Source organism: Aythya fuligula, chromosome 2 (assembly GCF_009819795.1).
Source record: "Aythya fuligula isolate bAytFul2 chromosome 2, bAytFul2.pri, whole genome shotgun sequence".
NCBI classification, from domain to species: domain Eukaryota; kingdom Metazoa; phylum Chordata; class Aves; order Anseriformes; family Anatidae; genus Aythya; species Aythya fuligula.
The window spans coordinates 138,399,348-138,414,446 of record NC_045560.1 but is presented as its reverse complement, the minus strand read 5'-3'; the positions used below and the strand labels follow the sequence as shown (position 1 = coordinate 138,414,446).

At 38.2% G+C, this 15,099-nt stretch overlaps 1 protein-coding gene across 9 annotated transcripts in view; it reads left to right on the top strand.

The window, feature by feature from the left end:
• Positions 1-8,558, top strand: part of UBR5 (ubiquitin protein ligase E3 component n-recognin 5) — an 80,362-nt gene extending 71,804 nt beyond the window's left edge. For 8 of the 9 annotated variants that reach the window (XM_032183391.1, XM_032183390.1, XM_032183384.1 and 5 more), the window contains 11 exons: positions 401-512; positions 1,064-1,208; positions 1,503-1,633; positions 1,871-1,931; positions 2,270-2,445; positions 2,856-2,940; positions 3,950-4,105; positions 4,486-4,599; positions 5,701-5,845; positions 6,426-6,511; positions 7,409-8,558. In XM_032183391.1, the coding sequence (XP_032039282.1) occupies positions 401-512; positions 1,064-1,208; positions 1,503-1,633; positions 1,871-1,931; positions 2,270-2,445; positions 2,856-2,940; positions 3,950-4,105; positions 4,486-4,599; positions 5,701-5,845; positions 6,426-6,511; positions 7,409-7,621 (1,424 nt within the window). In that variant the 3' untranslated portion in view covers positions 7,622-8,558. The remainder of the gene's footprint in view (positions 1-400; positions 513-1,063; positions 1,209-1,502; positions 1,634-1,870; positions 1,932-2,269; positions 2,446-2,855; positions 2,941-3,949; positions 4,106-4,485; positions 4,600-5,700; positions 5,846-6,425; positions 6,512-7,408) is intronic. The other variant, XM_032183383.1, reaches the window with a different exon arrangement.
• The last annotated feature ends 6,541 nt before the right edge of the window (positions 8,559-15,099 follow it).

The window sequence follows — 15,099 nt, the reverse complement described above, 5'->3', positions numbered from 1 at the left end:
CTCTGAGGCAAGGAAATTGTGGTGTTTTTTTCTTAAAACAGACTCTTCTTTCAAAAGTTCTTAGTTTTTTTGAGCATCTGTCTCTCCAGTAGGTAATTACCATCAAGATTTTAGGCAGCAAGTGCGTATGTTTAATATGACTGCTCCATCTGGCTTGTCACAAATAATTTTAAATGCTTTTTGAAACTGTATAAAAATTTTAGAATTATTTTTGCATTTGGAAGTTTGTACAAACACTACAGGTTCCTTTCATAAGCGTGGTTCAACATAGATCACTAGTTTAAGTTAAATGGTTCTGTCTCATTGATGTCTTTCAAGCTCTGTCCTCCTTACACTGACACTGCTTTTGGGGAGAGAAGTATAAAGAAGTTCATGGTTATGAGTTTTTTTCCTCCTTTAGGTCTGATGCAGAGATTGCGAAATAGGGGGGAGAGAGATCGGGAAAGAGAGCGAGAGAGAGAAATGCGGAGAAGTAGTGGCTTACGGGCTGGTTCTCGGAGAGATAGGGATAGGTAAGTGATATATTTTTCATTTGTTGGAGCTGGTTTGTCAGATAGAATGATTGCCTTATTCAGATAGAATTCAGATTGCCTTTGTCAGATAGAATGATCTAGAGGAAAGATAATTCTACTTAAATTTAAGGTGTCTGTCTTTCTCAGTTTCGGGAACAATTTATGAGGTCATTTCTTGAAATTCAGTATGTACTTCAATTCTTTAAAAATTGTTTTACCATTGATAGATTGTCTCAACTGTATGCCATAAACCTCTCCTGCAGAAACAATAATAAAAACTTGTATATTAGCATCACTTTGTGAGGTGGTTTGCAAACAGCATTGTCATTGGTGGCATGTCTGATTGCGTTATCTAAAATACTGGTAGTATTAAAATCACTGCCTCGTTTTGAATCATTCTGAAACATTCCCTCTAAGCAGCGATGAGAAACAACTCCTCTTCTAGCATAAAAATTAATGCTGTTTTGAATCCTTGTGCCAATCATACTGTTGCAGAAGAATTTTGCGTATTTCCTCTGAAATCAGTACAAACTGCTCTAACTTCTTTTAAGGGACTTTAGAAGGCAACTTTCCATTGACACACGGCCTTTTAGACCAGCATCAGAAGGAAATCCTAGTGATGACCCCGATCCTCTTCCAGCACATAGACAAGCCCTTGGAGAAAGGCTCTACCCTCGAGTGCAAGCAATGCAACCAGTAAGTCTTGTCTGTCTGGTACATTAAATGATATGTTAAATGTTCTTGGCCTATTTTCAGTTTAAAAAAATAAAATTCCCTGTCCGTTATTGTTTAACTTGCCTGAAAATATTTTAACATGTATGCCCACTTCTGCATTCTTCAAGATATTTTACAGTTTCTATAATTTATCATTTAGCCTATGTGGTATCTTGCAATACATTCTATATTTAAAATACTGAAACTTTCATAAAGCTGTATTTGAAAATGAGAGAACTGGAGGAGGATATAAGACGTGTCATTCTGTATCCCCAGGCATTTGCAAGTAAAATCACAGGAATGTTGTTGGAATTGTCTCCTGCTCAGCTGCTTCTCTTACTAGCGAGTGAAGACTCCCTTAGAGCAAGAGTTGATGAAGCTATGGAACTCATTATTGCACATGGCAGGTAAATATCAAAGGTTCTGTAAAAGATGAAGACTGATTTTGTGGCCGAGACACTTGTACTGTGCTACATCTCACTCCAGTGCATCTAGCTTGCTTCTTGCTTTCTTCTATATGTTTTTCTCTGGGCAAGTGATTTGTTGACTTTGGTTTAATCAAATCTGTCTGGTGTCAGAATATGACCATTCCTTATTGTGAAACTAAATGTTCATTTGCCTTTCTTTTCTTTTCCCCCATTAAGGGAGAATGGTGCTGACAGTATACTGGATCTTGGGTTGCTAGACTCTTCAGATAAAGTGCAGGTAAGGTATTGTTGCACAGTTAAAAATTTACTAGAGATCCAGTTATATCAGTTAATTTGGAACCTAAAATGGAGCCTTCTCTTACCTTGCAAGACAAAGTTCTGCTTAATTATCTTGTGCAGTTATCTTTTCATCTGAGTAAAGCTATTCTTAATTCTTTACCTTTGAAAAGATTAAGCAATAATCACTCAAAAGTATAAAACATTACCATCAGGAAATGTCATTGGGCTTCTTAACCAATGAAACTTGAATCCTTGGCTCTAGTAGCAAAGAGTTTGCTTATGTGGGTTGGTAGCTAGAAATAGATTTCTTAATTACTATTCTGACTTTCAAAACAGGAAAATAGAAAGCGACATGGTTCCAGCCGCAGTGTAGTGGATATGGAATTAGATGATACAGATGATGGGGATGATAACGCACCACTTTTCTACCAACCTGGAAAACGAGGGTTTTATACACCAAGACCTGGTAAAAACACAGAAGCAAGGCTGAATTGTTTCAGAAACATCGGCAGGTATGTCATTAACGTACTAGACTGAACAAAATTTAAATGATGAGTACATGAAATACCAAGGAAGAGTACCAATGATCCAAGCTGCAAAAACTTCCTTTATTCTTTGTGCTCTATTTGGCACCTGGTGCTCAATATTAGTTAAATTGCACATTTCAGCTTGAGGTTTCTCTTCCTGTTAAATCTTTTTATCTTTTTTTTTTTTTTTTTAACAATCTGAAAGGGCAGAAATTATATCTTTAAAATGATTATATGCCCACAGTGGCTGTTTTTTTTTTTTTTTTTTTTTTGTGAACTGAGGGAGCTGGAAAGCTTGATTATTAAGAGTATTTTTACTTTTTTAATGCAAGTTTGCTGAAAAATCCTCAATGTAATATGTCATACCGAAACAACAATCAAACTTGTATTTTCAGAATCCTGGGATTGTGCTTGTTGCAGAATGAGCTGTGTCCTATCACGTTAAACAGACACGTAATCAAAGTTCTTCTTGGCAGAAAGGTAAGTTGATCATAGAAATCTGAATTTGCTTTAATTACATAAAATCTCTTTATAACTGCTTTTTCCCACGTGTTGTGCATTGACTGGTGGAGTTGGTAAGTGTAAAGATGCTAGGATGCTTTTAAATTGAATTTAAGAAGGCTTTCATTTTAGATTGTGAACTGAGTAAATCTACTGGAAGGTATTTGAATGAGATGGAAAGATTTGCAGTAGGTTAGCCTTTGATTCCCTTCAGAAACAGCAAATTCTCCTTTTATTTTGCCCTTTCTGAGGCTGAAGACTCAAAAGGGTGGTGTTAGACAGCATCTCAGCTTGCCAAAACCACTTTTCTCGATATTTGATAAAACTCGTAGGATTTAATTGTAATTACATTTTGTCTCGTGCAGGCATAAATTAATTCAGAGCACTAGTTACTTGAACTTCTTGCAAAAATCCCCTGTTTTTCACCCCTGAATGAACACCAGTGACATGCTGCACATTTCATGCATTAGTCAAGAACATCATAAGTTCTTTCTGATGCAACATACTTACACCAAGGTTTGTTATTGCTGGCCTTTTCTTTAAAAACAATGCTGATCATCTAATGAGTTTTCCAATATATATATAATCTTTCACAAAAAGGGTTAGTGGCAGAAAGATATGTCTTTAGATATCCCGATACCTTCCAAGAGATTTCCCTTGTATTCACATCACACATCAAAGAATAATTTAGTTAGAAAATAATGGATGACTTTTCAGCTTGATAATGAACCAAAAAGTGAGGAACTGTAGAAAACAGTAAAAAGTAGGTGGTGTTATTCTGATTGCTGGAAGCTGTGGTATTTGGCTATTAGGACATCAGCCATTTAAATGTGTAGCTGCAGTATGTGCTTCAGTGGAGAACAGTCTTTCAGCATTTTGCAGCACTGCAAATTGTTTCCAACTTCCATCAGCCATCATCTCAAATGGTCACACAGTTTTGAGTATATTCTTAAACAGGTATGTTTCAAACATCTGTGTCTTTTTATAGGTGAACTGGCATGACTTTGCTTTTTTTGATCCGGTTATGTATGAAAGCCTCCGGCAGCTTATCCTCGCTTCCCAGAGCACAGATGCTGATGCAGTGTTCGCAGCAATGGATTTAGCATTTGCAATAGACCTGTGTAAGGAAGAGGGTGGAGGGCAGGTAAGGATGGACATACCTGCATCTTTGTAGTTCAGGAATTTGACAATTTGCACATGTTGCCATGTGCATATAATCCAGGTCCTTCTAAGGTCCCAAAGCTAATGTTCTAGCCTTTCTAGATCCAAATAATGTATTCTCTTTAGCCATATGTTTTATTTTTTTTCCTTGAAGGTGGTGTAGAACATACCATAAAGCCTGGATAGTAGAGTCAGTCCTTGGGAATCCCTAATGTTTTACCCTGGAGTAGTAGAAGCAAAATTTTATACCACTACTTTTTAGAGGAATATTAAGCTGTAAATTGCTGATCTACATACCGTGTCTGTTGTAGTAATAATCTAGTTTTGTCATCTTCTTTAATTGTCCTTGTTACTTTGCCATAGGTTGAGCTTATTTCCAATGGTGTAAATATACCAGTCACTCCTCAGAATGTTTATGAATATGTCCGGAAATATGCAGAACACCGAATGTTGGTGGTAGCAGAACAGCCTCTGCATGTAAGTTTTTGGTGGAGCGTGCTCTTAAAAACCAAAGTAATAATCCATAAGATTTCAGTCAGGTAATTCTTCCCCTCATTATGGTATTGTTGCTCAGGTTCTTTGACGTATGACAGCTTGATTTAAAAGACATAATAGTTTTTTGTAATTGTATAGCTCTTTTTGCAGTGCTGTGAAGACTGAGTACTTTGAGCAAGTAGTAGAGTACTGAGTACTAGAACGAAAGGACAACTTTTAAACTTGATTTCATTGGTCAAGTCTGGCGAGAAACCTAACAATTGACTGTATTGAGTTTGAATAATTTTTGAAGCTTTTCTTAAATGGAAGTTAGAGTAATATATTTTTGTAAATAGTTTTATGTAAGACCAGTGCTTAAAATACTCTGTCATGTGATACTAAATCTAAACTTAGCCATTTCTGCTGACTAGTTTCCTGCTGCAGTTCTGAGAGACAGGAGCAGACTATAAATTACTTCTGTGCAGATCAGGTCTAAAATTCTTCCACAAGGAAAGTGTTCCTAGAATGAACTTGCTTGGTCTCGACATCTGCATAAATTAATAAGTGCTTTGTTATAAGAGTTGAAAACTGTAACACTTGTATTTATTTGGGGATTTACTAAAATAAATTTATTCAAACTTTTCCATTTTGAAAATTGAGTTTTAACCTTTACAGGATATAATCTGTATAAAAGGTGTATATGTATACTATCTATGTATACACGTATTACAGTTTTAAACCAGAATTGTCATATTAGTGTCTGAAGAAGCAAAGTGAACGTAAGATGTCATAAGCATTTTTTGTAACTCATAGCTCAGCAAAATATCCAAACTTCTCAGTAACAGGGTGCAGATGCTTCTGCTTCTGCAGCTGGCGAAACATTAGTTCAAAGCATTCCTGGTTTTGCAATACTTGGTGGTACCGCTCTGCTGCTTAACGTGCTGGTGCAGTTCTTTGGTTCAGAAAATTGTATCTCAGGTGGGAAAGCTTTGAAAGAGAAGAACAGCTAATAGAATACTAAATTTTGAGTTGATAGGGGACTTCACATGGAACTTGTCAGTAAGTGATATGACTGTAATGTGAATCTTGTGGCTTTCACTTAAGGCGATGAGGAAGGGTCTACTGGATGTGCTTCCAAAGAATTCATTAGAAGATTTGACAGCAGAAGATTTCAGACTTCTGGTAAATGGCTGTGGTGAAGTAAATGTGCAAATGCTAATCAGCTTTACTTCTTTCAATGATGAATCAGGTATGAAACAACTTAATCATTCAGAAACAGAGTTGTAGAGTAAATAGAGTTTAGATTGTGAAGTTACTAGCATTAAGCTTAAAGCACCTCTTCAAATTTGACATCAATTAATAAGTCATTGAAAATCGTAGTAAAATTCCTGCTATGTGCAGTACATACCTTGTAAAATGTTTACCTTCAGTTGGGGCGAGGTGGGGGGAGGCACATGTTTTTTGACTGTCGCTTGGCATTAAAGGAAAGGATTATGTTCCTGGTAGCGCGTCTTTCCCTCTGGAAGTTCAGACCTAACGTTAGAACTACAAATGTGATGTATGCAGCCTAATATTTCTTTATTTTTAAAACTGTTGAGCTTTCATTAGGCTTTTTCAGGTGGGAAGGTGTGGGAGAAATACTGAGGTATGTCAGAATTAGCCTTTACATTCAAAAGTACGTGTATTGATTCTGAAATGAGACTGTGTCTCCAGTATCAGATTGTAGCTGAGATCCAACTTGCAGTACATGTAAATCAGCTCTCATATTTATGGTTCAGCGCACCAACTGAATTACATAGATACATATATTTTTTATTTATTTCCCATAGGAGAAAATGCTGAGAAGCTTTTGCAGTTCAAGCGTTGGTTTTGGTCCATAGTTGAGAAGATGAGTATGACAGAAAGACAAGATCTAGTAAGTTGTCCTTTCTTGGTGAAAATATGCAGAACAACTGGCATTAGTCTTGCATCATTACTGCTTTTCGGTATCTGTACCTACAGAGACTTTGTATGTGACAGTAATGTTGCAGAGCAGAGTAGTAGTGATTGGTTAGACTTTAATTTCTGGAAACATTTGATGTGAATACTAGACCTTGCAGCTGGAGGTATGTGTGGTAATGTCCTTGCCTATGTTCACAAATGTAGAAGCATTCTTACAGTCTCTGCCGAGTAGTTCTTAAGCTGAGTAACTTGTTAGTCAACTGTGTTGTGGGCTAGTAGGGTTTTGAGAGTGATTTCTTTTCCTGGATCAAGCTATTCTTTTGACTTCTGTGTGTCCTGAGGGCAATGCCTGTATCCTCTCTGTTAATGTCAATAATGATACCATCTCCTTCTTCACAAAACCTCTTTGGAATAACTGATGAGAGGCATGAAAGAGTAAGATTGTTTCACTTTGGAAGACAAGACTTATAAGCTGTGTCCATGAGCTTCTTAAAACTACTTGCTTTTAACTTCTTACCACTTCAGGTACTATCTTTCCCTTACAGTTTGCTAAAAGGAAATGAGGACTAATCTATAAAACAGAAAATTTAGAACACATTTGTTAAGCAATATCCGTGATTAAGCTTTGGTAGTGACACTGCTCTGCAAGTTTCACACTGGGGAAAACAACCCAATGTTCTCCCTTGCTGACTTCTGTCTGTACAAGTACTATATTCCTCTTCCTTGGTCATTAATGCTCCTGATAGAGATTTCTGGTATGTTTCATATCGATGGCAGTTAAGAATCTTCCCAGATGGAGCTGGGGACAGTATGCAGTGTAAATTTTAGCTTTGTCCAGCACAATTTTAAATACCACCTCCTGTTTTTTCAGGTTTACTTCTGGACATCAAGTCCATCATTGCCTGCCAGTGAGGAGGGATTCCAGCCTATGCCATCAATCACAATAAGACCACCAGATGACCAACATCTTCCTACAGCAAACACTTGCATTTCTCGCCTTTATGTCCCACTCTATTCCTCTAAGCAGATTTTGAAACAGAAATTGTTACTCGCCATTAAGACCAAGAATTTTGGTTTTGTGTAGAGTATAAAAAGTGTGTATTGCTGTGTAATATTACTAGCTAAGTTTTGTAGATTTTTCCATTTGTCTATAAAAGTTTATGAAAGTTAATGCTGTCATACCCCTGGTGGTACTTTAAAGATTTAAATGCAAACATTCCTGTACTAAATTTGTAACGTAAAGGCAAAAGGAGCACTGGCAATACCTGATTGCAACAGTTTGCTAGTCAATAACTCCTTGGCCTAACCCCAGCCAAAGATGACAGCAGAACAATATAATTTACACTGTGATTTATCTTTTTGCTGAGGGAAAATATGTAAAATGTTCTGAAAATTCACTGCTGCCTTTGTGGAAAGTGTTTCAGCAAAGGTTCTTGTATAGAGGGAGTAGGGAATTTCGAAATAAAAAATTAAGTATGTTCTGTGTTTTATTTTAACTTTTTTATGGTGTTTAATTTGTGGTTGGCTGCAGTTGTGTATCATGTATATTGAACTTGTAAAAAGTTCCTGACAGCTCAGATCCCAGAGTTGGGATCGTCCACTTATGAAACCACTTTCACTGCAATTTTTGTTCTGGTTGCATTGAACTCTGGCACATCAGATACCATCACTAATATTTTGCATGTAATCTGTACCTTTAGTGTGTTTTTTTGTACATAAGATGAGGCCAATGCACAGTATTTCATAGTTCACAATCAACATTTTTGTATCCCTGTTCCAGTGAACAGACAGTCAGGAGATTGTTCCACTACCAGTTCTAACCCGACACTTGTACTACGTTATCTAACTATGTAAACTTAGCCTGGGCACTTTCTGGTAACTGTAAAATGTTTATAAGATCATGATTATTGAAGATACATTTTGGAAAACTTTAATGTTCGTGAGCAGCTTAACTTCTTTTGTATCTAGCCTTTTTTTAAGTATCTTGTTACAGTTTTTTAATAAAGAAATTACAGACAAAATACCAAGTTATACTGAAGAAACAATAGTTTTTATTTATTTAGCCATTTATACTTTAGCTGGCAGCGTACACCAAACACAGTTCATCAAAAATCTGAATTTTGTAACTGAAAAATTGACCTGCAGAAGACATTTATTTAGCCCGCATTTTACAGTTAGCAGAGAATCCTGAACGAAATGGGCCAGGCAACCCCTTCTTTTGACAGAATTGGTTTGAAGGGAAAGTGGCTTGTTCTGAGAAAAAACAAACAAAAAAAACCCTCAAGGTTATTAGGTTAGAATAAAATTTTGAAACTGTGTTGTAGTGGGTTTTACTGTATTTTCACTTTTGAAGTGGTTGCTTTTGGGGAGGGCAGTCTGAATATAATATAGGGCTTGTTTTTCCTAATGCTTGAGAGGTTTTTGAGAGGTAGGGAGCGGTTAATAAAGGCAGGAGCTGCTTTTTTTTCCTGTATCATAAATTTCTAAAAGCTTAGTGGACTGAAGTATTGAAGGCTAAGGGTTTCTGTGGTGGTGATGTTTTCCATCTTTCTTGCTTCTCCAATGCCATGAGTCTTAGGAATTTTTTTCTTCCTTTCGCTGGGGAGAGCTAAACTAAGGCTCCATTAAAATCTGAGTGGAATTCAACTCTGCCGGAGTTCCACTGGATTTTCCTTTGTGCTTTGTGTCAGCTAGTGGAGGATGTCCAGAAGTTAGCTAGAACTGAGATTATTTTTTAAAAGGCTCCATTCTCATCATTTGTTTAGTTGCTGCAGGTATGAAGCACAGTTGAGATCAGAAATTCTGATCACACGTTGCCAAATTGATGCAGAAAATACTGTTTTCTAGACAGGGTTGACTGTGTCAGGCTTGTGTAGTTAAACTGCAGATAAATCAAGTAAACAGATGCAGAATTATTTCTGCATTTATTAGTACTTCCTAAATGACTTATCCTAGAAAAGGATAGTTTCAGCACATGGGAATTGGAGTATATTCTGGATTTTCTGTTGGATACTTCAGGATATCGTAAGTTTTAAACTTACCTGATTTTACTATTTTAGTTTAAATATGTTTTAAAAGGCAGTACTGCACACGAGTCCAGGTGTAAGTGTGTTAGTACAGAGACAATTCATGCTGTATGGCTGTTGTCATGGTAAGGAGAACAGTTACAAAGGTACGAAGCATCCTACACCTTATGCTTGGATTTCTTACTGGTGTAATTATTTTCATCACCAAAAACTCCTCTAAGGGGACATATGTGAAGTTAGTAGAAAGCAAAACCAACCGAACAACAAAAAGAAACAAACAAACCCTGGTTAGGATCGGCCTCAAACCTACAGTCTGTAAAATAAAGCTCCCTCCCTCCCTCACAAAGCTTTGTGAGACTTTGATGTATTAAACAGTATCCAAGGTCCTTGGATGAAAGGCCATATATAAATGTAAAATACTGTGTGTATATATCTATGTATTGTGTGTATATGTATATAAGTGTATGTGTATGTATAACATATAAATATATGTTATATGTATATATATTTCTGTATATAGCTTAAACCTTTTTTTAAGTCCTGTAATGTATAGCTAGACAAAAAATAATGCAGGTAACTCACAGTAGCTCACCGTATATACACACACACGAGGCTTTCTGATGACAGAAGTGGAGAGGGGATCTAGGAATGATTTATGCTGTGGTCATTGACTTGAAATGTATATAAATAGCTTTTTTTTTCCTCTGTATGGTATATTTAAGCTATATCGAGATTTTAATAAGAAAAATGTTTATTAAAATCATACACCTCATCTCCCGTTGACTTAAGCCCTTCTGTTAGTTCACTTTGAAGATGTGGTAGAGAAACAAGTTAAAGGAAGATTCTGTAATGTTTACTTTCTATATAGTCCAAATCCGTAGCTGTTTTTAACTGCTGAAATAGGAGATTAAAGGATAGATACTGCTAAAACATCTTCACCACCGTGCTAGTTCCTATGCTGAAGCTAGGGAGAGCTGACACCCTAGTGCGAACTTCCCAGGGTTAGTTCTCAGTATTGGTTTCAGTTGCTTCAGCTTACTGTTCCCAAATCCAGAAGGTAAATTGCTTGCTTTGTTAGCTTACCAGAAGTGGAAATCTGCAAGGACTTTTCTTATCAAGTGCTCTTTCTCATCTGTTTGGTATGGGAGTGTCTTTTCTGTCCTGCAAGGTAGTTATTTGCTCATTAAGTAACAGTTTAAAAAAAAAAAAAAAAAAAAAAGTAGTGAACTGGCAAATCTCTAAATCAGAAGTACTCCCATCTAGTACAGCAACAGTCATGCAGGGAGGAGTAAGAAATGTGATTTTCTTTATCTCTTAACCTGAATTTATCTTTTAAAAGAAGCACACAGTTGTGTGTAGACCTGTTTTTCAGAAGTTTATTTGACTGTGTGCATCAGCAGAAGTGCACCAAGAGCAGGGCATGGGACAGCTCGCTTCAGTTGTGTGGGTGGGAGAAGCGGAGAAATCGCCACCCCATCTCCTGATGCAGTTGTTTCTTGCAGTGCTCTTCTTGGAGGCCTTGTCCAGCACAGCTTTGTCATCTCTAACACTGGGTGACAGATTAGGGATAGTACCTGCTGAGGAAGCTTATCTGCTGTTCTCTTTTATCTCCCTTTTTATATAACATCCTTATAACCTGTGTATCATGTGAATTTCTGTAAATGCCCTTCTAAACCTTTCTGGCTTTGTACTCTTCATTGATGCTTTTGTTTCTCTAGCTTCCTCTTCCTGTGGCAAACTACAGGTACCTAGCTTGCTTGCTTTGCTTCCTTTTCTCTTTTTAAGCTGTGGAATGTGACCTTTTTCTGAACTTTTCAGTCTAATCATTTTTAGTAATGGATATGCCAAAATCAAAGAGAAAACTCCGCAGGTCCTAAATAACTGGAAGTCCTAAATAACTGGCTTTCAGGATGTGGTGGTGGTTTATCTCAAGCTCTGAGCGTCCACACACAGACAGAAACGTGATGTCGAGTGGTCCTGCCAAAGCTTCACTGAACGTCTTGAACCCAGTGCTGGAAGTTCACGTGTGCTCCCTGTGGAGAGGACGTGGAGACACTTCGTAATCGAAGCCTCTTCTAAAGCTGACGTGCATTGCGGTGTGATCAGGACTTCTTAGCATCTTCAGGAGTGTTGCTGGGTCCTTTCCTAGTTTGGAAATTGCTTTCATGGTTTTAATTTGCAGCAATTTGGATGCTTTTATTGCTGAGCAGGTTTGCTGAACTGAGAAGCACGGTTTGATTTCTGATCTTCTGTGGAGTTGCCTTTTCAAGAGGCTGACTTAACGTCTGGCTTGAAATGCAAGCCTGTAATTCAGACTTTTCCCCTTTGTCCATGGCTTTCTTAATATGAAACTATTGCTTTTCATCATTTATCACCACAGGTTGCTCTGTAGTAATGTACTGTTCAGTATAGCAAGAAGCGGTTGGTTGCTACCAACTTTTTTCCCTGTGATAGGGAAACTTTTTGGTATCCTTTGTCCAGTGACAACAGCCAACACAGCCTATGTTTGAATGCTGTAGTCATGTGAACCTGTTGGAAAACGCGTTGCCACAACCTGTGTTAGAGTTACTGTGCAAGGAGGCACTTTCAGGGTAGCTTTTCAGAAAAAACTTACTTTGAACATACTGGAACTATTCATGAATTGATTTTCATGCAGTGAGTGTTTTTCATCTGGAAAGGCTGATTTACCTTTGACTTAGAAATGATAATTCTTCAATTTACCTCAAATAGTATTCTTTATATAAAATTTGATCTTTGTAAAGCATTTTTAAAAGACAGATATTCCCAAAATAAATAGTATCTTTGGGGGGAGGAGATGTTATAGTTGAAGCTGTGATGATGGATGTCGTACTTGGTATATTTTTTGGGACTTAATTTGTAAATTACTCTACCTTGCCATGAAAGAGTAGTTGTCCAAGGAGTTGTAATCGATGCTACTGTTGATTACATATTTTTTCCCTTTGCTTTCGTTATCTTCAGAACTAAATATAGGACAAGCCTGCAGGTTGTCCTCATTCATGCTCTTCTGAAGGAGAACGTGGCCAGGCTTTTTCTTTTTTTGGATGAATTTTTTAGAGCGGATCAAAATTACTTTGTACAGACCAAATTTTGGGAATGGAAAGCTGTGCTAGTAGCTGGTCAGGTCTGGCTCTCTCCAACAGCATACCAAGTGCCTGTGCTGCTGCCTCAAGTCCAGTCACTACAGTTAGATTTAGAGCTCTTGTGCAGCCATAGGCGACCAAACCTGTGAGAGGACCTGTTCTGGCAGACTGGCTTGGAATTTGGCATCGTGCACCTCTGGGGAATGCCCCTGCCCTTTCAGAAAGTGTATATGGAAGTCTGTGGGTCAGAGTCCCTCCCCACACAGAAACAAAGACCCTAGGGTTTGCGTGCTGAGAAAGCAGAGGAATTGCGACCTTGGGGTTGCACAGGACAGCGCTTGTACTGCCAAGTGATTAGGAGCTAAAGAATGAAGCAATGTTTGCCATCCACCTTGGTGCTTGTTTTAAGACACTGCAGTCCACTTCAGTAATCTTTAAGCCTTGCACAAGCATGCCTAATACTAAATTTCATATATACGTTTATTCCGTGTAAGCTGCTTTAGAACTCCACGATTGCTTTTCCATATTTCAGTATCATGTATATTATGTAATTAATTTTATATAAAACAGTTAATGGAAGCTTGGGGGTTTTGTGGGGATGCAAGAAAAGCCAGCTGCTGTTCTGTTAATCCTTCACTCGTTAACGGTTTGTTTCCTTTGCTGTGTTTTTCCCTCTACATATTAATTTTCAGGCACTATGTAAATAGACATTTGCTGTGCAGCTATAAAAGGGAATGCGTGTCTTTAAGAAATTATCCTCGAATATTTGTAGTCCTTTCTGTTGTTATTACATGAATTTGTGGTATTTCTTACACTTTCAAATACTCAGTCCCTTATTTAAGGAATTTTGAAACAGCAGCCAGGATTGAGGTTAGGGACAGAGGACTAGGACGATTGATAGGCAGGTCAATGTTATAAAACAGTATGATCAGTATGCTTGAGGTTTTTTGAGAGGGATGTGTGAGTTCCTGGGTCATTTGTGCACTGCATTGTACTCACCAGTGTAACTCGTCAGTGTTAATGGGTCAGCTGGGCTTGCTCTAAATCAGCACTTCTGTCATCATTTGCTCTGGACCAAGAAATGAGACCTGAAGACACACAGTACGTGGAAGAGCAGAGCTGTTGAACATGGATATTAAGCAACATGCGGGGATGTTTGGGTAATAAAATTTTTAAGTCTGGCTCAAAAAGAGCAGTAGTTAGGTAACCAGATGTTAGTATAAAACTGTATTTTCTCGTGCTTGTTACGTGTTCTCAGCTACTCCTTGGTGGCTGTGAAATTTCTCGGATGCTTTAAAAAAAAATAATGACAGAAACTGACAAAGGTATGCGTAACTGTCTTGAAAATGATACACGGATCAGTTGAAGCTCATAACTGCACACACGTACCTTTCTGTGGCTGTGGGTTTGGCTGGTACTTGGGCTCGAGAGCACTGGGCAGCGGTATCGGGGTGGTGCCGTAACTGTGACTTCTCTGCTGAGGAACATCAGACCTCCAAGTCATCGTCCTCCTCCTCAGGTGCCTCCCTCCTGCTCTCCTGGTGTTTCTCTACCTTTACAGAGTGGCTCAGCACTAGTTTTATGTTGGTTGAATGTCTTGGGTGCTCATAAACTTCTCTCGCTGATGTTTGTTTCCACATTTGTCTCTGATGTCAAACCTTTGTGAGAAACCAGGCCCTCCTGCATGAGGTGGGGCTTTTTTTTTTTTTTTTTTTTTTTTTTTTTTCCCTCCAGACTCCTCAGTTGTTCTGATAAATGACCTGTGTGCCTACAGGAAACTGCTGCGGCCAGCCTGGCCCTGGGGAAGGAAGAGGGAACAGCCTTCAGGCACTAGCCTCGTGCAGAAATTTCTGTTTATAAGAAGTGATTCGCAATAAATGATGGAAATGTTTTAGCATTGCTTCCACGGGCGGTGCTTGTACTCACAGGGCGGTGCAGGGAAAGGGGCAAGAGTGTGTTACAGGTGGTAAGCAGCTCTGCACCACACCTACATAAATTACACAACTACTGGAAGGTGTTCTTAGGCTTGTATCAGCTTAGGATGGACTCAAAAATGTAATATTTTTCTTTAAGTTGCACTTTTTCCATACGCTTCCACCATACTCACCTTTATCCCCTAATAGCCACACTGCTGTCAGTGCCAGCTGCCACTACTACAGGTGGTTGTTGCAAACCCGTTACCTCCCTCTACTACTTTATCTGCCATTATCGTCTCTTAGCGGCTTGCCTGGGATTTTATATATGAATATATGTATGTGTATATATTTATATATATTTTAGTAAGATCAGCCGCTGCCCTGCCCCCCTCTGCCTCCCTCAGCTTTCCGCCTCTATTTTTGTGTCGCAGGCGCGGGCCCGCAGCCCGCTCCGCCCTCGGGGAGCTTTCATTTTTTTTTTCCTGTTTATTTATTTTTCGATTTATTTATTTCAGAGTG